The sequence below is a fragment of the Pteropus medius genome, unplaced genomic scaffold (genome assembly GCF_902729225.1).
Source record: "Pteropus medius unplaced genomic scaffold, Ma_sr-lr_union100, whole genome shotgun sequence".
In the NCBI taxonomy this organism is placed as follows: domain Eukaryota; kingdom Metazoa; phylum Chordata; class Mammalia; order Chiroptera; family Pteropodidae; genus Pteropus; species Pteropus medius.
Window position 1 is genome coordinate 2,158,375 of NW_024346150.1, and position 22,424 is coordinate 2,180,798.

General features: G+C 42.7%; 1 protein-coding gene across 4 annotated transcripts in view; it reads right to left on the minus strand.

The window, feature by feature from the left end:
- LOC120612929 (death-associated protein kinase 1) overlaps positions 1–22,424 on the minus strand; it is a 145,192-nt gene that overhangs the window by 23,699 nt on the left and 99,069 nt on the right. For 3 of the 4 annotated variants that reach the window (XM_039875613.1, XM_039875611.1, XM_039875612.1), the window contains exons 4-16: positions 11,583–11,721; positions 9,638–9,767; positions 9,430–9,478; positions 9,318–9,344; positions 8,671–8,823; positions 8,275–8,320; positions 7,055–7,144; positions 6,456–6,548; positions 5,101–5,220; positions 4,520–4,618; positions 3,601–3,699; positions 2,257–2,355; positions 1,109–1,306 (exon numbers count right to left, since the gene is read on the minus strand). In XM_039875613.1, coding sequence (XP_039731547.1) covers positions 1,109–1,306; positions 2,257–2,355; positions 3,601–3,699; positions 4,520–4,618; positions 5,101–5,220; positions 6,456–6,548; positions 7,055–7,144; positions 8,275–8,320; positions 8,671–8,823; positions 9,318–9,344; positions 9,430–9,478; positions 9,638–9,767; positions 11,583–11,721 — 1,342 coding nt within the window. The remainder of the gene's footprint in view (positions 1–1,108; positions 1,307–2,256; positions 2,356–3,600; positions 3,700–4,519; positions 4,619–5,100; positions 5,221–6,455; positions 6,549–7,054; positions 7,145–8,274; positions 8,321–8,670; positions 8,824–9,317; positions 9,345–9,429; positions 9,479–9,637; positions 9,768–11,582; positions 11,722–22,424) is intronic. The other variant, XM_039875614.1, reaches the window with a different exon arrangement.

Genomic DNA, 22,424 nt, shown 5'->3' on the forward strand with positions numbered 1-22,424 from the left:
TTGTCTTTGAATGTATAGGACTTAAGTTGGTACTCCAATGGCCTGCCTTTATCAAGTATTTGGAAAACACTTCTGAAAACATGTGCTCAGAAATCTTTACTAACTTCCTAGGTAGAAAGCCTATTGTTTTATTTTACACCAGGAGGAACTGAGAAAGCGATGCGAAGTGATTTGCTTGGGGGCTGGCATATATAACGAGAAGCAAATACAACATGCTTAACCTCTGCATCCCACTAAAGACCAGCCTGGGAATCCCTCTGCCCTATTGTAGAATCCCTGGTGAGCAGACATGCTGAATTTCAGGAGCTGGGTGGAGTTTGGAAACGTGTCTTATAACTTATCTGTTCTAGGGTTTCTCACCCTCCGCATATTGTCCTGTGAGTTGTAAGATGTAAACGGCACCACTGGTCTTTATTTACTAGATGCCAGTAGTAATTCCCGCCCATGGTTCGACAACCAAAACATGTCTCTAGCCATTACCAAATGTCCCCTGGGGACAAGGTTGTCCCCAGTTGAGAACCATGTCTCTGTACCAAGAAAATACTCCACGAATTGCAGTTACTAAATTAGGGTGTCCCAAATCTAACTAGATATCACAGCCTCATTTTAAATACAAGTTCACAGTAAAAACAGATTATGCTGAATTTGCTTAATTAAAAAAAGGAACACCTGGTCTAGAATCATGATTGCCAGACAAATAAGAGTGGTTTATTGTCCTTCTATAAAATAGCCGGTGATGGAAGTAAATAAACCACCTATTTCTTTATCTACAAATTAACAGTGTTGCCAATTATAGCTCCAAACGAAGATTGTCTTTGGCTCAGTGATCATCACTATACCTGCTCCAAAGTGAACAAGACTAAAAATAGAAGAGACCTGAGCCATCTGACCAATTCATAAATTTTGCTACATGCCATAAATGAATATTAATTATAAAACAGAATCTAGAAAAGTTCACAGAATCTTTGGAACAGAGAAGAGAAGGGATAATTACAATTTGCTGCATTCAAGCTTGTTATTTTAGGTAAACTATTTGAGAAAGTCTTGTGGTCCCTTCAGCCCACTAGATCGCTTCTCAGTGAGTGTGATGCATTCACCCACAAAGCACCTTGTCTGAGGCATTGAGGTCGGCACCGTGTTCAGCCACACACTCCACTATGTCGTGGTAGCCCCTGGCAGAGGCTGTCAAGAGGGGTGTCTCTCCTTCTCGGTTCTTAATGTTCACATTGCAGCCAGCTTCACAAAGGGCTTTGGCCACAGGATAATAGCCATGCCAAGCAGCACAGTGCAGGGGGGTTTCTTCTTCCTGGCCGAGGAGACAAGCACATAGAGGAGGAGAATGCAGTGATATGAAAGAAAGCACAGGTGTGGTGAGAGTCTCTGCTGAATTTGGCAGCAAAGTCAGGCAGTGGAGAGAAAGAACTCTTAGCTATTAGAGAGAAACATTAATTTGAAATAATGGACAGGGGTCTGATGACTTTCCTACATTAGTTTTCTTTCAACACTTGTGCATTGAATGAAACTGGCATTCTGAGTACATGAGCAACAGATGACTTTTGGGGGCCCACTGGAACCAATGGCTCAGCTCTTCTGAACAACAAAGTGCCAGTGTGGGTGGATTTATAGCATCTTCCTTGTAAAAGAGCCTTCGTTTACTTTATCTGAAATGACTAACAGTAGGAGAGTACTTCTCTGAACAAGAATTCTAACAATCTTGATGCCTCAAGTTTTTTGTCATGCATATAACATAAAGATGAGTCACATAAAGGTATTAACTGCTGTGGCAAAGAAGTGACCCAGATAACCATACTTTAATAAGTCAGGGAAAGGGCTGACTGTGAGGTCTATAGGGTCATAAGGTCTATGTATTTATGGTCTACATCATTAGACATATATGTCTGTCTATAAGAGACCATTATAGCATAGTGGTTACTGACATGGATTCTTGAACCAGACTGTGTGGTTTTGAACCCCAAACCCCAGCCCCACCACTTATGAACTGTGTGAGCTAGGGCAAGTTACTGACCTTTTCTCTGCCTCAGTTTCATCCTCTATAAAACGAAAATGATAGTAATGATAACCTACCTCATAAGGTTATCCAGGGGAATACATTAACGAATGTTAGATTTTGAGTCCCTACCCTTTTGAATCTTAGCAGAAACTTGGATAAAACTCCAAGGTAGGCCATATGACAGTCTGCCTGTACATCCACGCAGAGAGCAGAAGGAAATGAGGACACCGGCTACCATGACCCACCTTGTCCTGGAAATTGGGATTGGAGCCGAAGTTGCACAGTAACTGAACCACATCGGCGTGGCCGTAGCGAGCTGCCACATGAAGGGCTGTCTCTCCAGACTGCAAGAGAAACAGCCAAAGGTTCAGAGTACTCCTGGGAACAGCTGTGGGGACTAGAACGCACAAGACTGGAGGCCCACTCCACACAGGCCTGGCTCTGCGCCCTCCCCTCTGGGGTGCCTGCCCCACTTGGGCCAGGGACCTGGGGTGGAGTGTCTACCACATAGCTAGTGTTAAACTTACACACCTGGCTCATCCCGTTTGTCATAACCCCCGCCCTGGTAAGAATGCTTTCCCTTATCTGTGATGGCTATTCTTAAACTTCTTTGTCTACTGATGCTTCTAGCTATGTTCATTACACAGCAGATATTTCAATGGATAGTTTTATTTATTAACATGTTTTTGATTTTATTGTCTATGTTTAAAATCTTATTTCTTATATTCTCAGAGATTTTAAAAAACATCACTATTTAGCCCATATAATAACGTTCATTGAATTAGGAATAAGTGCAACTTCCGTAAGGTATTTTACTTACGTCTGTCAAAGAATTGTCAGAATAAACTGACAAAAACAAAAACAAAGTATTTTATTGCCACCTGACATAAAACTGCCATAATAAATATACGTGTCTTTGATGGAAATGCCAATCTTAGATATGATGCAGTACACAATCCATACAACTATACGTGGCAGCCCACGACAAATTAGTCTACAAGTGTTAGAAGCAGAAAAATGTTGCACAGTGGAATCTATAATGGATGAAAAGATAGAAATTCTAGGTGCAGGTTCCAGCCCTGCTAATTAACTCACAGGACTCTTGTGTGGACTGAATGAAATAGGTATATGTGAAAGTAAGGTATCTTGCCATATCAATAATAATTTTTATAACACCTTTGCCCAAAAAAGCCTTACTCTACATGCATTGTCTCATTAATCCTTCTAGTGCCAGTGATTGTAAAGTTAGCATTGTCAGCCACTTTAAAGACAAAGAGAATGGTCAAGAGATATGCGCTTGGAGAGTTAACGAGAGGACCAGGACTCGGGTCTTTTTCTTCTAGAACTTTCAAGTTTTCATGTTATTTACGCTTGTATATTATGGCAACTACTTGGCAGATTTCAGTTAAAAGCAGAATTTAATATTAGAACAAGCCACCAGAAAACAACAAGTTTCTAGATCAAATTCTCTGCAGGAAGATTCTGGTCCTGAATCTTTGTTCTTTGGGTCCCAAGGCACATGGCATGGCAACGCTTGAATGCGGCCTTTTCTTACCTCCCCTTGTCCCTTAGAAGAAAAGTGGCCTTACCTTGTCTTTAACATCCAAAGGGCATTTGTTTTCATGGAGAAATTTCAAGGTGTCTACGTGGCCATGCCGAGAAGCCCAGTAGATGGCATTGGATCCACCCTGTACAAAAACCAACACAGAGGCACATTTCCAGAGAGCTGATGGATCTGACTGTGCACGTCACTCAGACTCACTCCATTTCCCTTCTTATGTGATGACGAACTCCAAAGGAGCAACTTCCACGAGGAATGACACCCCCCTTTCATTTTTAGTTTTGACAAAGGAACCAAGGTTATGTGAAACGTTAACATTCCAGGAAGTTGGGGGGAGGGGATAAGGGAGTTCTGTGTACTATCTTTACAGATTTTTAAAATTAATCTATAACTATTTCAAAATAAAAAGTCGTTTTTCTTTTCAACCTCTGGTTAGAATTCGCCATATTGTCAAGGGCCAGATCTAGTACTTTTACAGCTGTCGGAAGTCTATGGAAGCTGATAACAGAGTCATTGTAATGACTATTAACTATTAATCAATTCTGTCTATACTTCCAATCCATTTATCATCCTTACCCTGTGACCCTAATTAGCCAGCAGGCAAAGACATTTCTGCTGAGATTAACTAGCCAACGAAAACTTTTCCAAATGTGACATCTCATAATAACTCCGTTGAATAAATGTGATCAGTGAGGAGTAAAATCTGGGGCGGTGTACAAAGAAAGGCTGATATCCAGCAACAGGGCCCAGAGAAAGACCAAGGTCTGCCTCTTTCTTGATAACATATGTTAGATTGGACCAGGCTATTTAAACAGTTCATCTTCCTTTGTAGAAAACTGAGAAATGAAGTAGAACACAAATGTTATTTTTCTCTGTTACCTCTATGATTAGAGACATTTGGAAATACTTAAAAAATTAATTTATTGGCAATAAAACAGAATTCTAACCTTATCCTGGACATCAATTCTTGAACCTCTTTTAATGAGCAACTGTAGCATTTGAATATTTCCACAGCCGGCAGCAATAAGTAACGGAGGTGTCCCATGCTAGAATAGGCAAGAAAACAAACAAACAAACAAAACCTATTTTTCAGGTTTGGTAGGAAAGGAAAAGCTCAAAGCTCACACTCTCATTGCTTCCCACACACCTTCTTATGTCTCAGTAGGCGCTTAACTACTGCTGCGTTAACAGGAGTGGAAGACAGTCAGAACATATAGCACCCTTCCTTTTTTGGATTTACGATCAAAGGTGACATTTTCATTTGCAGTATGAATAGGTTTAAAATTTCATAGTTAGAGGTGTAATCGGTGCATGTAGAATGACCTTGCATGAAGAAAGGCCCCGAATGCAAAAAGACCTTATTTCTAAGTCACTTCACTCTATAAACAGAAGTGAGTTTTTTCACAGTACGGAGTTTGCATATGGAAGGGAGAATGAAGAAGCAGATGGGGCCTTTCTATCTGGGATTTGAAGGTACACAGTCACCATGACCATCCCCTCCCCTATCCCTGATAGAATAGTATCAGACCTTGTTGGGTTGGTTAACATCATAGTTGGACAACGAGCCCAGGAGGTGCTGGAGGCCTGGGACATTGTCATCGTTGATGGCGTGGATGATGGCTTTCATCACAAAGGAGTCTTCCTCATCCTTGAGAGAGACAGCAAAGAGATTGTTATGGCATGTCCTCATGATTAGCAGAGTATCGAGACGATGAGAGAACCTGAGGTCTGGGAGAGGGTCTTCCCACCTGGAGTTCCTACATGATCCTGGGTCCTTCTCCTACCTGAAACTTTTCACTACAAAAAATATAATTTCTCCCAACTAATTATTCAGGATGATTTGGATGATTTTAATTTATAATATTTTATCATTCTCATCATCTTACTTAGATTTAGTTTGTATTTTTTCTTGGGTTCCACTGCCATTTTCACACAATTCCCAAATCCAGCCTTCCTCGCCTTCCCTTCCCTTCTTCTAACTTGTTTCTCTCCCATTTCTTTTTTCTTTTTAACATTTCCCATCTCTTTTTACCCTACAAGGCTTGGTGAAACTACTAGCTTCAGGGGGAAAAAAAAAGCTGGTATCTGATGTGTGATCCCGCCCTTGGAGTCCCTGGATTCCGCTCAGGAAACACTGGCTTCGGTTACAGGAGCAGCCTGGTTCCCACGGAATCACCCTTCCTGCCTTTCCTGGAGTCCCCTTTACCTCCAGAGTTAACAAAGCCCTGTTGTCTGACTGTCAGAGGAAAGTCTTGTTGAGTTCAGATGTGTCAGTCATATCTGAAGAGTTAATCTGTGATTAGGTTTCAGTTTGAATTAAGGGGAAAAAATTATGAAGTTGTTCTCAAGAGTCATGGACGATCAATGCAATATCAACAAACAAGTAGGTTTTGCTTTCTGGTCTACCATAAACTATATAGCAAGCCCCACTGCATTTTCCCTGATATTCTGGAGTGTGTGTGTGTTTGGGGGGAGGATTGTCTGCCCATTTTGTACTATTACAATCCAAGAGTCTCCAAGGTCAGTGGCAATCGAGGGCTCTCATTTTAGTTCATGAAAATTAAAATTAGTTCTTCCCTTTCTACTGGTCAGCCTCTCTTTCATCAAGCTATGTGTATGGGAGGAGGGAGTGGGAGGGTGATAGTGTTAGTGGGGTGAGAATAGATATATAGTCCCAATCAAAACATAAAGAAAAAAGGACAAAAGAAGCAACAGAGTAAATCAAATCAGCCACTCCATTTCCCTACCTCGAGAGGAAGAAGAACAGGCTTGACATTTACATGACTTCAGGTTTTCTGGGTTGTTGAACAGATCAAACAACCTAGACATTCTAAATACACAGTGCTAAGAAAGAACCTCACCAAGGCAAACAGGTTTGCTTACCAGAGTATCATCGCTTCTGGCAACACTCATGTTACTTCTGGACAAGAATGATCTGGATAATCTTTGGCACAGTGATATCAAGCGAACGGATTGCTTTAAAAGAAAAAAGAGGATAAATAAAGGCAGAGAGAGAGGAGGAGAGGGCACTTATATAACAAAACTCAAGTTAGTGCAAATGACAGCCTTTGAGATGGTATTCTCTGTTGACAATATGTATTCTTCGGGGGCAGGTAACTAGGTTGAATTAACAAGTAGGTTGGATCATATTTGCTTGAATAATTCCAAAGGTCTTATAAATAAAGGCAACAGGATAGAGAGAGAGTCTCTTTTTACATTTCATTATTAAACTACAGAACTGGATATCCTACATCCTTTCACTCTTGATATTTGGTTCTCTACTCTCTGAGGAATGGGAACTTACCCCAGCAAACCCCTTGTATGTTCCCCCTGAGAGAAGTGTGGTATACGAAGGGTTTGCCCTGTGTCTCTGTTCCCAGGTAAACTGGTAATAGTAGATAATGTGACTATCAAAACTGATACAGTGTTGGACATGAACAGGAAATAGAATTAGTTAACCCCACCGTATCGAATAATCTTACTTTCCATTTTTTCCGGGCTGCAAACTTCTTGAATTTCTCCATGTTTACTGCTGATGCTTTTCTACTAAGTGCTTGCTGGGTATCTTTAGGCTAAAAATGAAAGTCCAAGAAAAAATTTAGAGCTCTCAAATTAAAGAAACGTGTTACATGACAAGTTTTTGAAGCCTCCCATTTTTGGGGATGCTTGCTTACACATTCACCTTGCTAGAATAATCTAGGAACCTAGTCTGCAGAGGCTAACTCTTGTGGCTAAGGTTTGATACAATCCATAAAGACTGCATCTTGGGGGAAAGCTGAAAAGTGGAGCTTGGGCCAAGCTGAATAACAACTTTGCATTAGAGAGTTTGGGAATGGCAAGATTCATGATGAGGCAATGTTATGAGGAATTTGAACTAGAATATCTTCAAGTAATTTAGAACTGGGAGAGACCTCAGAGGCCAGCAAATTCAGCCTGTCTGACAGCATTAGAATGCCTTCTACTATATCTTTTTCAGGAAGCCATATGGCTCTACCTCTGAGAGAATAAGACATTATTGCTTTCTAGGGGAGCCCAGGCAACTGTCAGGAGCTCATACAGACAAAGAGTTCTCCAGCTGCTCCAAACCTACTTCTGTAATGCAAGTTATTGCACTGCAATTCACTTCTTGGTTCCATAATTTTATTCTCCAACTGCCATATTCCCCCACTCTTAGTCCTTTCTGTTCTAATTGGAGCAACTTCATTTCTTTAACTTAAATGCTGACAGGTGTCAGGTAGGTAAGGTGAAGGTGTAACAGGTAGAGGGAGGCTGCAGGCCCTGGCAAAAAGACAGCTGTGCCAAGTTTCTGGTGGCTTTATGAAACGAGGGCTCAGTTTTGGTAGCTCTTCAAATTTTTCAAGCCAGATTTGATATGATATTTAAATGCTGGAAATTAATTCAAAAAATTAAAAAAATATTGTTTGGACCAACATCCCACAGGTCAAACCAAATACAGCTGTTGAGTAGACTTGAACTTCAGCTCCCTATTTACAATCCTGCATTATGATAGGCTTCTCCTCTCCACCTTCATTATCATTAGCATATGCTCATCTGTCAATTTAATTAACATATGGCACCAATAGCAAACACAATATTCCAGATGCGACATGTGGTTAGAACCCACAGTAACTAGTAATACCCTAGAACAAATGAATTCCAGGATGCCCTATTACGTCCAAACCAATCACAATATGCAACTTACCTTGATCCAGGGATGCTGCAAACTATCTTGAATTGTCATTCTCTTCCTTTGTGGAGAGAGAGAAAAGAAAAGAAAATTCTGTGACTGCAGAAGCAAACAATTAAGTTTGTTTCTATGCTGGCGGGGCCTACGAGGCAGATACTCTAAAAAATGCAGTTTGGGGCCTGCTTCATGGAAGAGAGCTGAAAATGTCAGTCTTCATGAGATTATTTCACTGTGCTTGCAGGATCGACTGAGCAGATACAAAAGACCCTGCTTGCATTTTCTGAGGTGTTTCACGTGGCGTGCTTCCCTTTGCCAAACACAAACTACCAGGTCTCGTAAACGTGGCCACATACTAACTCTCTTCTAGCTGAGGTCACAGTTGAGCACTTTTCAAGAATAATGGACACTCACTTAGGATCCTTGACGAGCAGTCTTCTTATGAAATCTTTGGCTAGGGCACTGGTATTACTGAAATATTCTTCCTCAAATTCGTAGTTGACAGCAGATACATTTGCTAACGTTTCTTGCTTAGTGTCTCCGAGAAATGGGGAGGCCCCACTTAGGCTATTAATAAAGGAGCACAGAACAAAAACAATTACCTCTTGTGTTGTCATTTCATTCCCATAATATCTAACAAGGGGAGTGAGGAATAAGACTATAATCTAGTGTTTGGGCACTCACTATAGAATTCAATTACACTTTATAGGGCATTTAATTGTCATGCACAAAAGCCTGAGCTTAATACAAAAGATGCATTTAAAAAGTTATTTGGAACAGCATCTAATAGTTAAAAAAAATCTTTTTCCTATTTTTCTAGTGATAGACAGACATGCTTTTTTTCTAGTGACTATGTTGTAGTTTCTGATGACTCATTTCGAATTAGGAGAAAATGTTTAATTAGTATAAACTAAACGTGTTCTGGGGGTGTAAAATGAATATGTTTACATAAAAAGCATGCATAAGCTGAAGAGATCAACATGACACACAGAATGGTTAATAAAACATATGGCTCTCAAAGAAAAAGGGAAAGACTATGAGTTGTGGATTTTGGTACTTACAGAATATACGTTATTACCCCAATACTCCTAGACACAAAACGGAAACAAAAACACGTCAGAAGAATAATAAAATAAATCAGAAAGATGACAACATCAAGGGTTCGTGACTTACCACATATCTGCCTCAAGACCAAGTGGTTCATAGTTGACTATCTCAGGAGCTAAGAGGAAATAAATCTACATTAAGTTTTGGAAAGAAGAGATATTATCTTCATGTATAAACCAGAAACATGTACCAGGAAAATGCTGCTACAGCAGGGGAAATGTTGCCATCATAATGTTCATGAGAAATAAATGCCCACAAGAGCAAAGAAACTTACCAACAAACTCTGGCGTCCCAAATATGTTTTTGAATTCATTTCCAAAGTCAATTTTATGGGCCAATCCAAAGTCGATGATCTTGATCCGAGGTTTGGGGACATTTCTATCCAAAAGCATTATGTTTTCGGGCTTAAAAAAAAGAAAATGGTACAGCAATGTTCATAGCAGCATTATTTATAATAACCAAATGGTGGAAAAATCCCAGTGCTCATCAACAGAGGAATGTATAAACAAAATGTGGTCTATACATATAACGAATTATTATTCAGCCATAGGAAGGAAATAAATTCTGATACATGCTACAGCATGGATGAAACTTGAAGACATTATGCTAACTGAAATAAACCAGACAAAAAGGACAAATATTCTATGATTCCACTTATATGACTAGGAATGGGCAACTTCATGGAGACAGTAAGTAGAATGGTGGCTGCCAGATGCTGGGGGGTGGTGGTGGGAAGGGATTGGGAGTTATTGTTTGATGGACACATAGTTTCAGTTTGGGAAGATCAATAAGTTCTAGAAATGGATGGTGGCGATGGTTGCACAGCAGTGTGAATGTACCGAATGCCACTGAACTGCATACTTAAAAATGGTTAGAATGATACATTTTACGTTACGTTTATTTTATCACACACACTAAAATAGCAGCTATGTATGATATGTTATGCTGAGGACAAGGTGGCAGAATAATTCTTCCTCTCTCCTGAAAAAACAAACGAAAAATAGGCATAAAGGGTACTTGCAAGAGAACACCAGGAAAAATACATGTCTTGATTTAGATTCTCCCAGGAGTAGACCTGTGACAGGGATTTAGGTTCAAGTGGCTTGTGTAGGAGGAGGCCCCAGGGAACACTTGGTAGAGGAATGGGGAGGAGGAAATGGAAGAAAGGAAGGTGATACAAGGTGTCTCATCAAGGTGGGGCGACTGGAGCGTAATCCCTTGGGGGAACTTGGGGAGAAAGAGGGGCACTCAGAGTTTCCCAACTAAAGCACGAGGGAGTTAGCATGTTTATCCACCGTCTCCCCGTCCTCCACGGCTAAGTGCTGCTTCTGTGAGCATTTACTCTTTGGCATTTCCAGCTGCCAGGCGAGAAACCAGACGTCAGGCAGCGGCGGGTGTTGGGAGCGGCGGGTGTTTGCAGCAGCAGTCTTTGGCGTGTGTATTTGAGTGTTGGGGGAATCCGGACGGGGTCTTGTCAGCTCAGCTATAACAAGTATGGAGGAAATCATCCTTCCTCTGATGTCTTGTTCTAGCTCCAATGACTGGAACCATTCACTTGGCAATCTATCACACACTGCTTTGTGACAGTATTTCACTGCCTTGGATTGTACCTTAAATCTTAACATTGTCACTTCCTATTGCTCATGGGTGTCTTCTCTTCCTAAAGAGACCATAACCTCTGTGATGTTTGGGAGTTTAACATGCCTTTTTATCTCCCATAAATGCCCTGGCTCCAGCCAGGCATGACCTTACTTAGCTAGTCTCAGAGTTTGGCTTGATTGATTGCTGGTGACAGATTCAGGCCCAAAAGCCTTTGCATCAAGAGGGAGAGTAGAGACCAAGGCACCTTCTATCTTATATGCCTTGCGGCCATAAGGGGATGGAAACCGGGCAGCCAGTGGCCATTCCAGGATGAAAATGTACCATTACCAACAGCAGTTCCCTTGCCTAAAGATCTGGCTGGTAAGACCCCTTGATTCTTCCCCAGGGATTCTCGAATGCAATCATTAGTTTTAAGCCTCCATCCCACAAAAAGGTTGAGAATCTCTGCAGAAGGCATGCATTGTACACTTGCTGATTTATATTGACAACTCCATTTGTTAAACCCATATGGGAAAACACACATTATCTCTTTCAGATGCCTCAATTTTTCTTAGCACACAAACAACCGATGCTGTGGTTTCCATAAGCTTCTATCTGGTTAACACTCAGCAGCATACCTTAAGATCAAAGTGGGCAATCTGAAGGGAGTGCAGGTAGTAAACACCATTAAGAATTTGTTTGAGAAATTCAGTTGCTTCCTCTTCGGTCAAAGATTCCTTTTCAGCTAAGAAGTCGAACAGCTCGCCCCCTGCAACGCTGAAAACCAAGAAGCAAAAGTTATCGATGACAATCCTGTTTCACATCGATTTGTTCTCTCATAGACTATTGGTGCACTCAAATTTCAGGCAAGAGAATGGCATAAGGACATGCTGAAACCTCTACGCATACAATCAGAATTCTCCGAGCTTCTCATCACTTGAAAACACTTGGGTACCATTTTCCTAATGGAGTTATGTTCACAAATGAGGGGAGAGAGCAGAGACATGATGAGAAAAAAAAGAAATCAATGTATCCTTAAAGCATTTTAATTAAACATATTTAGAGATGAAGTCTTGACTCACTAAGAAACAAAACTATAAGCCAGCTTTGTATAGAATTTATATAATATGCCTTCCAAGCTTGATCAGAGAGCACCTGGGAAGTTCATAATCTATAAGTTAATCAATTTTAAACCCTCGAATTACAATATATAGCCTGAGAAGGATTTTTTTCTTTTGTATTTGTTTATATGCAAATCCCTATATATTTATAAAAATCATATTTAGCAATGCATTTAACAAATACCTTAAATAATAAGAATAAACTTACACAAAACTGAAATGCACATGCTTGCTGGGGATTTATTTAATCAATCTCCCTGGACAGAGTGAAAGTCCCTGAAGGGCAGAGGTCAGCTCCCAGCCACTGGCCCCCCGCTGTCCCCCACCTCCTTGCACAGTGCCAGCTACAGACCAAGAACTCAAAACTTTTTTTATCAAGTGGATAAATGAACAAATTCTCCTAAAAAATCCACGGTAGTGATTAATGGCAAATAACAGGGAACTTTTAATAAGAGTTTTTATAAGTTAACGTTTATCTTTTAACCATACATTCGCAACATAATAATTAACTGCAATTATGCACATAACTGCTGTGTTCATTATCTTTCTTTCGGCAAGACAGCTCCACAAACATTATACCTACCACATCTACATCCAGAATAAGAAAACTGGTGTTCATGAGATTATACAATAATGGCAAAAAAGCCGTTTTCTTAAAGAAAAGTTTCAGATTCTGCCCCTTTACCCTCCAAGTCGGTGTCTTCCTTAGCCTGGTCCAAGGTCTGTCCACTGGCATCAGTATTGCTTGGGGTGTTTAAACAATGCAGATTCTGGGCCTCACTGAACTGCTGCCTATGAGTTTCTAAGAGTGAGGATCAGGAAACCGCAGCATTTTTAACAAGCATCCCAGGTGACTCTTAGCGCACTAAAAAGTGAGGACCCTTGTCAAAGTCCTTATTAATTACATGCTCCTGCTGCAAGGTCCCGCTCTGATATTTAACTTTGCGATGTTGATCCAGAGGGCAAGGTGACTGCTCCACCCCTGGGACCTGAGCAGAAGGTTAGAGCAGATCTGCGATGATGTGCCACAGAGCCTGAGCCAGCCAGGAAGGCCAGGCTGGCAGAGACCTGTAGTTAGTGACGCTCCCCGGGGAGTGGTCTTCCTGCCTGCACCCTCCCAGACTGGCGGCCCTCTCCTCTCCACAGCGCATGCACCCCACACTGGCTCCCCACTCAACTCCATGAACCCTCCTCTTCTCTTTTCTGTCTTCTTATTCCTCTTAATAACCAACAAAACAGGGAGAGGGGATCCTTAAACTCTAAGGAACAAAAAGGAGGAGGAATGGGAAATTGTTAGCCAACCAATGCTGAGAAAGACGTCCCATCACCTGTTTGCTTCTTTGCTCTCTGGCGCTGGCGGCCATCACTTAGGGTGACTGAAGCAATGGTGGGCTGCACAGGGTGGGTATGGCCTACAGTTGGCACTTCCGGCTCAAATCTTAATTCTGTAGCCGGAAGGTTATCCCTTCTCTCTGAGCCTCATTTCCTCATCAAAGAGGAATAACGGAACTATTAGTTTCAGGATTTGAGGATTAAAGATAATAAATATATGTAAAGCAAGCTGATTTGGCAGATCTGGCATAAGGCTGAGGCCCAGTAAGTGAAATTGGTGCTATTATAAAGGAAAGAAATTGCCTTTCTTATAGAATGCCATGCTACCTGCCCAAAGGCAGGCTTCCACATGAAAGTCCCCATCCTGCCCTGCTTCTTCCCTCTCCTCACTCAAATCCATTGGTGCGGCCTTACGGGGGCACTCCCGGGAGGTGGGGGAGGTCCTCCTGTGGCGATGGCGTCTGCCCCGCCCCGGCTTCTCCTCTCTCTGCCCTTCTTCAGAGGCTTGCCCATTCCCCCTCGCTCACAGACTGCTGGTTTCTTGACAAGGAGAAACGGCTGGGGTTTGGCTGCCGCTTGGTGAATTTTAGAGCGCTCGAATAGTGTGGTGCAGTGAGGAGGCCGGAGTCCTTCCTAGGAACCCCACACCTGCCCCAGGCCAGCCCAGGCCAGGCCTTTGCTCCTCTTCTTTGGCCGGCTTTCCCTCCCTCACGTCTAACCTAAGCTTCCTTCAGGTCAATTAAGAGTAGCCTATTTCAGTCTCCTGAGGGCTCCAAGTTCTGTGAGGCAGGATGGCAGAGGGTAAGGAGACGCTGGTTCAAATCCTGCCCAGTTACTCAAACTCACTGCACCTAACACTCCTCTGCAAAATAAGAGACGATCGCACCCCATAGAGTTGTTCTGAGCTTCCAGGACTTGTCGAGCACCTCGGCGTTCAATAAACACTGCTTTCTTCTCAATCTGGCTTCAAACCAGAGGTCCGCCCATAGCAGCAGTGGTGTGCTGGTTTGTGTTTAACAATGAGATCTCTGGGGTTGGGGGTGGGGCAAAATCTATTCCTGAGGTGTCATATTCCCACGATGGTCATTTTAAGCCACCCACGTGATGATGGTGACTGTGGAGTTGGGAAGGGATGTGTACCAACAGCTCTGTGACCTGGGAGAGCCAGCTACTAGGCCCATTGAGGGATTCTGTATTTTCCATAAATGGTGTAAGAGCATCTCCTGCCGTGTGCTCTTCTGTGCCAGGACTTTCCATCTGTGGCTCCACCCTTTGAACCAGGCAGGCCCTGTTACCACTTTGACCAATAAGACGTGTCAGAGTGACACTGTGCCAGCTCCGGTGTGTCTTCATGGGCCTGGGGTTTCCACGTCCTGCCTTTTGAAGCCCTCCCTCATTCATATAAGACATGCGATGATCCCAAAATCATCGTGCAGTGCAGAGAAATGTTGAAGATGAGATGCCCTGTACTAAGAGGAAGAGGCCAAGGAGTATTGACTGAGCAAGGAAGGAATCTCGGAAGAGGACCTTCTAGCCCGGTTGAGGCCGGGAAGGTCAGAATGTCCACCTGAGCCCTTCCAGAATTCCTGATCCACAAAGTTGTACTACTGAGCTGCTGTGGTGGACCCTGTGAGCACTGTCCATGTTTCCTTTGGAGGAAGGACCTGTTGTCTCCACTGCTGAGGGTAGAGTCAGCACAACCCCCAGCCCTCAGCCCTTGGCCCCCCAGGGCTTGCCTCTGCTGCAGAGCTGCTGCCCAAGGTCACGACCTTTCCCAGGAAGTCCATAGCCAATGGCTGCTCAGTGTAGGAACAACAAACTTAAGTAAATAGTTAGATATGAAATATTTCAGATTTTGTGGGCTATACAGCTTCTATCACAACTACTCAACTCTGCCCAAGCAGGGTGAAAGCAGCCTTAGATGAATGGGTATGGCTATGTTCCAATAAAACCTTATTTACAAAAAGAGGTGGCAACCTGGATTTGGCCCACGGCCTACAGTTTACCCACTCCTGATATAAAGGCCGGGTCAACTCAGCTCAAACTGGGGCAACTCTCAAGGGTCGTTCTGGCTCCAGAACTCGCTGTTGGGCCAGCTGGCGTTGGAGCTGAGCTGCAAGGCAGTGCGACTTCTTCTTCTGCCCACTCTTGCTCCTTCCCCTCCTTTTCAAGTCTCGGGCAGTTCTTAAGAAACATCCTGCATGCTTTTCTCCATGTCAGAGTCCACTTCAAAGGGAACCCACCCTGCACCTCTCTAAACTTGGGAGTAGTCTGTTACATAGCAACAGATGACACCATCTTGAACTGGGTCTGTTTATGAGGCCCAGGCAACAGCAATCAGGTTTGCCTTTCTCTGGGTCTGGTCACCCTATGCCCTGTTCAGTCTGAGCAACTCTACAGAAGTGACAACCAAGAACAATCTTGAAGCCCCCAAGAGAAAGACTAGCCTGCAAAGTGGCAGTGGCTGATCAGACCGAGAGAAAGGAGGCAAGGGTCATATCTAGTTGTCTCCATCTACCCTGTTTGCAGCTTCTGTTCCAGTCTCATGCTCTTTGTGAAGAGGTCCACACCGTCATCTGTCCAAGGAACCAAATCATTCAGCGAGACATCAGGAGGGTCACCTGCTGCCGGAAGGGCCCTACGTGCAGTGCATATCCATCCTCCCTCACACCAAAACAAGAAGGCAGATGTTTTAGCCACAAACTTCTACTTAGAGTATCTTTAGTCATTAAATCAAAGCAATTGAAAATAAGTGATTTCTGCCACAGTTTGGGAGCATAAGTACCAATTGATAATTTACAACTGCCCCCGCCCCCATTTAGCCCCCAAATCTCAGAAGGCAGAAAGTGCCTTGAAGATTTTTTCACATCAGCGCTTTCCCATACACGCTTAGAATCAGAACTCCAAGGCCTACGATGTTGTTGCCGAAAGAATAATTTTAACAAGAAGATCAGTCAAACCTTGGCACTTTCGCTCTTTGTTCCAAATTTCACATTTTGTTTAAGAGAAGGAAGATTGATGGAGAGAGAGATGAGCAATCTGTGCAGTAAATTTAGAAAAGCAAGTCTAACCTCTTTTATTAGGTCTTTGAGTCAGAGTGTTTTAAATTATAGCATTATCATGGAAATTGTGTGAAATGAATGCTAATAAGCACTGGCTGTTTTCGCCAAGAGATCTGGAAAATATGAAGGTTCTCTCTCCTCCCATGCTTTTCACTCCCACCAATGCCTCCCCTAAAAGCTCGCCGTAACGGAATGTAATTAGGACACATTACAGCTTAAAAAACAAAATGGGCCTTCAGAGTGATGTAAGAGAAATTGTCGCAGGATTCCGGTTTCTAAATTAAAATACAGTCAGGGTCCCTGACTCTTGCTAGGAATTGTACAAGACATAACAGGACTTGATTCTGGACTAAGTCTGGTCATAACCTAAACGGCAAGAGATTCTTGGCTACGCACTCACTACACTTGAGGAGCCGTTTCAAGGCAAACACTGTGATTGTCCACTGTCGCGCTGGTTTTCCCCATTGGGTGTCACAGAGCCAGTACATGCGATTGGTGATCTGGGGGCCCATGGAACAATTCAGGAAGCAAGTATGCATGTCTGTCTGTGCCAATTTTCCCTTTTTATGAGGACACCAGTCAGACTGGATTAGGACCCACCCTAGTGGCCTCATTTTAAACTGATTACATCTGCTAAGACCTTATTTTCAAATAAGGTCATGTTCTGAGGCTGGGGGTTAGGACTTCAACATATCTTTTTTCGAGGGGGGAGAGAGGGGCAGAATTCAACCCATAATAGGTAGTAACTGCTCACAGGCTGCAAATAAAATGTTACAGGATGGCTAAGGCGATCTGGGTAGGAGAGGAAGCAATGAACAGGGAGGGTATTTAGAATCCACTACTGTTTTCCTGTTAGTCTTGCTTTCAGGTTCTCCTATGAAGGAAGAGTTCATTCATGAACTGGTATTAAAAACTTTCAAATTCGGGTCAGAAAAATGTGGGTGAGAAATGCATATCTGCTCCAGTCCTGAAGTAATTTCCCCAACCCACTGAGATGATTTTTTTTTTTAATCTAACTATCCTGTGATGTAAAGGTGTGAGGGGAAGAAAGTACCCACAACTTCTTGGCTCTGCCTCTAAATAAACCAAAACTTGAAATTCAGTGCCTCATTGTCCTTATTACGTGCGTTAACTGTCTATTTTCTTAATCTTGGGGTTTTTACGTTCTCACCTCTCACATTCTAATTTAAATTCCTTGGGTTACTGAGGACATTGTGGAATGTAAAAATGAAGCTGGGGAATCGGAAGAGAAAGATGGAAAGATGCCTAACACCCTTTTCACATTTGTGAAATAGGCGTGACTTTAAGGTCCAAAGTGGATTGTGGGTTTGCAAACACCATTCTTTGCTTATATATATACTCTGGTGTCCCCAAATCATACAAATACCACCAAAGGAGTTCATGATCTTCACACCTTCTTCGAGTCCAAAATGCAAGCCACCTCTGAAAATAAATTTTCTGTCAGTTTTCACCTCAACTTCAAAGGCATTCTGGGGATTCTCATGGAAGAGAACCCTTAGCATTCAAAATTCATGGCAGAAGTGATCTTTCATCTTACCCAGGAAGTTGTAGAAAAAAGCAGGAAGGCGCCTTCCGAAGGATTCTAGAATGGAATCCCCAAGAAAATATTGCCCAAAGGTTAAAAGATGTTGGGGACAGGCATTACGGGTTTCAAATCTGGGCTCTGTGACCTCAGATAAGTTACTTCCTGAGGCACAGTTTCTTTGTCTATAGAATGGGGATATTATATTGTTCAATATTACTATGGGGGGTGGGGTATGAGTGGGGATAATATGGCTTAGGATATGAGTGTCTGGCACACAGTAAATATATCCATATTCCATGCAGCCAATCTGGCTTTAACTACTCTTAGCCAAAAGTGGAGTGAGAACAACTCTTGAAGGTACTCTCTGTGTTTATCTCATGTCCAGATGCTAGCTAATGGTGTGAGGTTCTCATGTGGCTGTCATGCTAACAATGGAATAAGGCCACACACGCTTATGGTCACACAGCAGGGTTTTTCTGAAACGGGTGGACATTCCTGGGGCCAAAAATCTGGGGAAGAGGTGGGTATTTAGACATGAAATAAGTAAGTTGGAAGGTGGGCCTTGGCTCCGTAGGAGAGAGAACACCTCTCTCTGAATCTTTCCTTGGGTCTGGACATAGAGGCATCTAGATATACTTAAGAGCAGCCAGGTGTGATGGGAGAAAGGGCACCTTGTCGGAGGAGGAGAGCTGGGGCTGAGCAGAAGGCAGTGCTGGCAACCCCCACCCAGCACCACCTATTCAATGTGACTCTAGTTCCCTCTTGTTAAATAAATATATATTTAACACGTTTTTGTCCAGTCTCAATTGTATAACAGAAAATTAAGGACAAAAGAGGTTTCTTGCTTGGGTGAGTGTTAAGGGAACACTGAGGCCTACATGGAGGTGACAGAGGTGATAAAAGAGTGTCCTCGAGGGGAGTTCAACCTCATAGGCCAAAACGACCAGCACATCCAGAGGCCCTTCCCCACCATGTGGCCCCCCATCAGCCAACCTAGAAGACCTGGGCTTACCCAGGGTGGTGGCACACATCCTTATGGAAGCTGTTCTATTTGGGGAGAAATGAACTTTAATTTGGTCTCTTACAAATATTACACAATACATTAAATACATTTTCTTTAAGGAAAATGAAAACATCCATATATAAAACTAAAGTCCCTTCTGACGAGGTCCCCTCCTTACCAATCCTGGCTCTCTTCCTCCCGATCTCCCCCAAAATACACACTATTATGAATATGGTGTATAGTCCTCCAGAACTTTCTATGCATGTCTTGTGAACTACACAGCACCAATTTGGCTACATTTTAAGAACAGAAATGGTGTCAGACTATATGCGCTATTCTGCAATTTGCTCTCACCCCAGCAACGCCCGCTGGGAGAGAGCTCCTGTGTCTTCCTTTTCACGCTGCCTGATGTTCCTCTGGATGTCTGTCTGCAACAGAGTTTATCTAACCATTTACATGTACCTGCCTCCTCTGGAGGTGTGAGAGTTCTTCTTGGCCCAAGGAAATATAGTCCCATTTGGAATTTTGGGGCGATAGGTTATGTTGGTTTTTATATATTTGAGGAACGTGCTGCATCACCACGGCTTCTTGCTTGGTATTATTACTTTGGCCCAATTCAATGGGTGAAATAAATGAGTCATTGTTTTATCCTACATTTCCCTGCTTGGTAGTGAGACTAATTAATACTCTTTCATAGGCTTATGAGCCATTTGTATATGAGTGGGTTTAAACTGTCTGCTCATACCCTTTGCCCACTTTCCTATTGGACTTGTCATTATCTTTAATTTTAATCGATTGATAGGTGTTCCTTACATCCTCTCGATACCCAACCTTGATATCTTAAGTATTCCAAATGTTGTTTTGCAAACTGTCATCTGCCTTTTAACTTTGCTAAGGGTGATATTTTGTGAAACAGAACTTCTAAACTTGGATACAGTCAAACTCACCAATCTTTGTAGAAATCAAGATTTTCTAAACCAAATGTGAAGACAATAAAATAGCAGGTGGAAGCTAGCAGCTCTGAGGTCCAGGGCAAGGTATTTAATCTTTCTGCACTTACAGGTGTTAGTGATGGCTGCCTGTGAGCCCAGAGAGGCAAATGGAATTTTAAAGATTTTTATTTTTACCAGCACTATTGTTCCTCCCCAAATTGCGACATGTCCCGGGATTAAGAGCCACCTGGGGGCAGCATTACATACTGTTGATCCCCTGAACCTCTGTCATAGAGCTAGTTGGTTACATGCATCTCCGCTCAGCTCCACCTTTAGTAACATCACATCAGGACTGGAAATTGGCCATCGTGGGATTTGCATCATAGAAACAGACAAACATTACAAATCAGGGCTTTTCTCGCCCAGAGAGCCAGTTGTTACACATGGACCGCTGACCTGCCGTGTCCTGGGCACAGCCGCCTGCCTGCACAACCTTCAGCTGAGGGCTGCGGTTCGTACTCGTGGACAAGTCTAGCTGGAAAATTCCTTCTTGCGCATACCTGAAATCCAGGTCCAGTCATACAGGTCCTGAGTCTGTCTTCTAGAAGAGAGGTCAGCAAACTTTTTCCAGAAGATTTGTAGACCATATAGTTGCAGTCTCTGTTGCAACTATTTGACTCTGTTGCATAGTCTTGCTTTTTTCTTCAGTCATTTAAAAATGTAGAACTATTTCTTTTTTTGAGGGCTACGCACAATCAGGCGGCAGCCTTAGGCCCACTGGCTATAGTTTGTCAAGCCCTGTTCATTCATGAACAACATAGGTCACAGAATACAAGCCACTCTGTGACCTACACAATCACCCTCTGAAGATGGTTCTCACATACCCCTGGGTCTTTTCTTCTCAAGCCTAAGATTCTTCCACGGTTGCTCTTAAAGTCAATTCCAAATACAGGTGAAGTGATTTAGAAATATTTCTAGAATCTGCTTCACTGGGCCTCTGTAGCCATGGTAGGCACTGACACTACAGGTCCGGTTAAGGCAGGAAAAGGTACAGAAACCTGGACTGTCTGTCAAGTGCTCTGGCTAAGTTAGGAGTGTCGCAGGATCTAGAAGGAGCAAAGCATTGGGGACCTATCCGAGTGCTAGCTATGTGATCCAGGGCCCCAGGCAGTCGCCTAGCTCGTGCCTCAGGGGGCAGAGATGAGCCGGCATAGTTGAGAACTGCCCACATTGTAGATTCATGACAACAACAAATGACCGTTGCCATTTCAGTCACTAAACTTTGGAGTGGTTTGTTTCGCAGCAATAGATCCCCAGAACGGGGCTCAGAAGCCTACCTCCTCAGGCTTTTGTGAGGATTAAATGACATGATATCTATAATGTGATGAGCTCAATGCTTGGCACATAAAAGGTACTCAGTGAATGGCAATTATTACTCAGAAAAAAATACAGCTGCTCAAGTTCCCTTCCAGAGATAGGGAAAGGTTTTACCTACTTATCTCAGTGGGTTTGGTCCTCAGGCCAAGTTTTCTAAAGAGGCCGATATTTTTCATGACTTCTTCTTTAAATGAGATGAAATAAAAAGCACTTAGCGCAGAGTATGGCATATAGTAGTTGCTCAGGAAACATCAAAAATCTTTCTGCTTCAGTGCCCAGAAACTTTCACAAAATCTAACGCGTGTTGCACCTTCTCTCCCAACCCACCGCCCGGGCCACCATGTAACCATTCCATCTGGGCAGCTCTGCCTGATCCTCACAATCTCCACAAACTATTTTATTTCAGTTCTTTTGCATCCAGGTGGACATGGGGCCTCCATGATTCAAGGAGGACAGACTGTTGCAACTGGCAATAAAATATGAACTGGTATTAAATAAATAGAGAGTTAGTCTATATGCTTTTTGTGCATAAGGTATCAAATCTGTTAGCTCTGCCAGCTGTGGCAAAAAACAGAAAGATTCCAGTCTCGTAAAAAAACACCCATATTTGGGAATAAGTTGAGATCCCTAAAAGGTCTCTTGCCTCAAAAATCTCATCTTCTTTTGCTATGAAGGACTGAGTAATCTGTGAAACTAGATTAAAATGTGTCTTCTGTGGAAAAACAAAGGTTTTAAAGCAATTGCTTCCATTCAGAACGAAAGAGCAGAATCGTGACTTTCGGTATCCAAGATGGAAAGAGAGTGTTGGATTGGTAAACAGAAAATGCATCAAGATTTGTCAATACCAGCAAGCACAGCACGACACGGGACCAGACCACATTACTCAGCTGTTACGAAGGTGGCAGTAGTTGTGGACAAAGCAATATAAATGACTGCGCTCCAGTCTGCGTGATCCCCTGATATGATTATCAACTAGAAAATTTTTAAAAATTTAAAAAAAAATTAAAAAAAAAAGAGAATCTCATTTTTTTTCAATTGAAGAAGATTTATGTGGAATATAATGAGGCATTTATGAAACAAGCCAACAAGTCCCAATTTTGTTTCTTT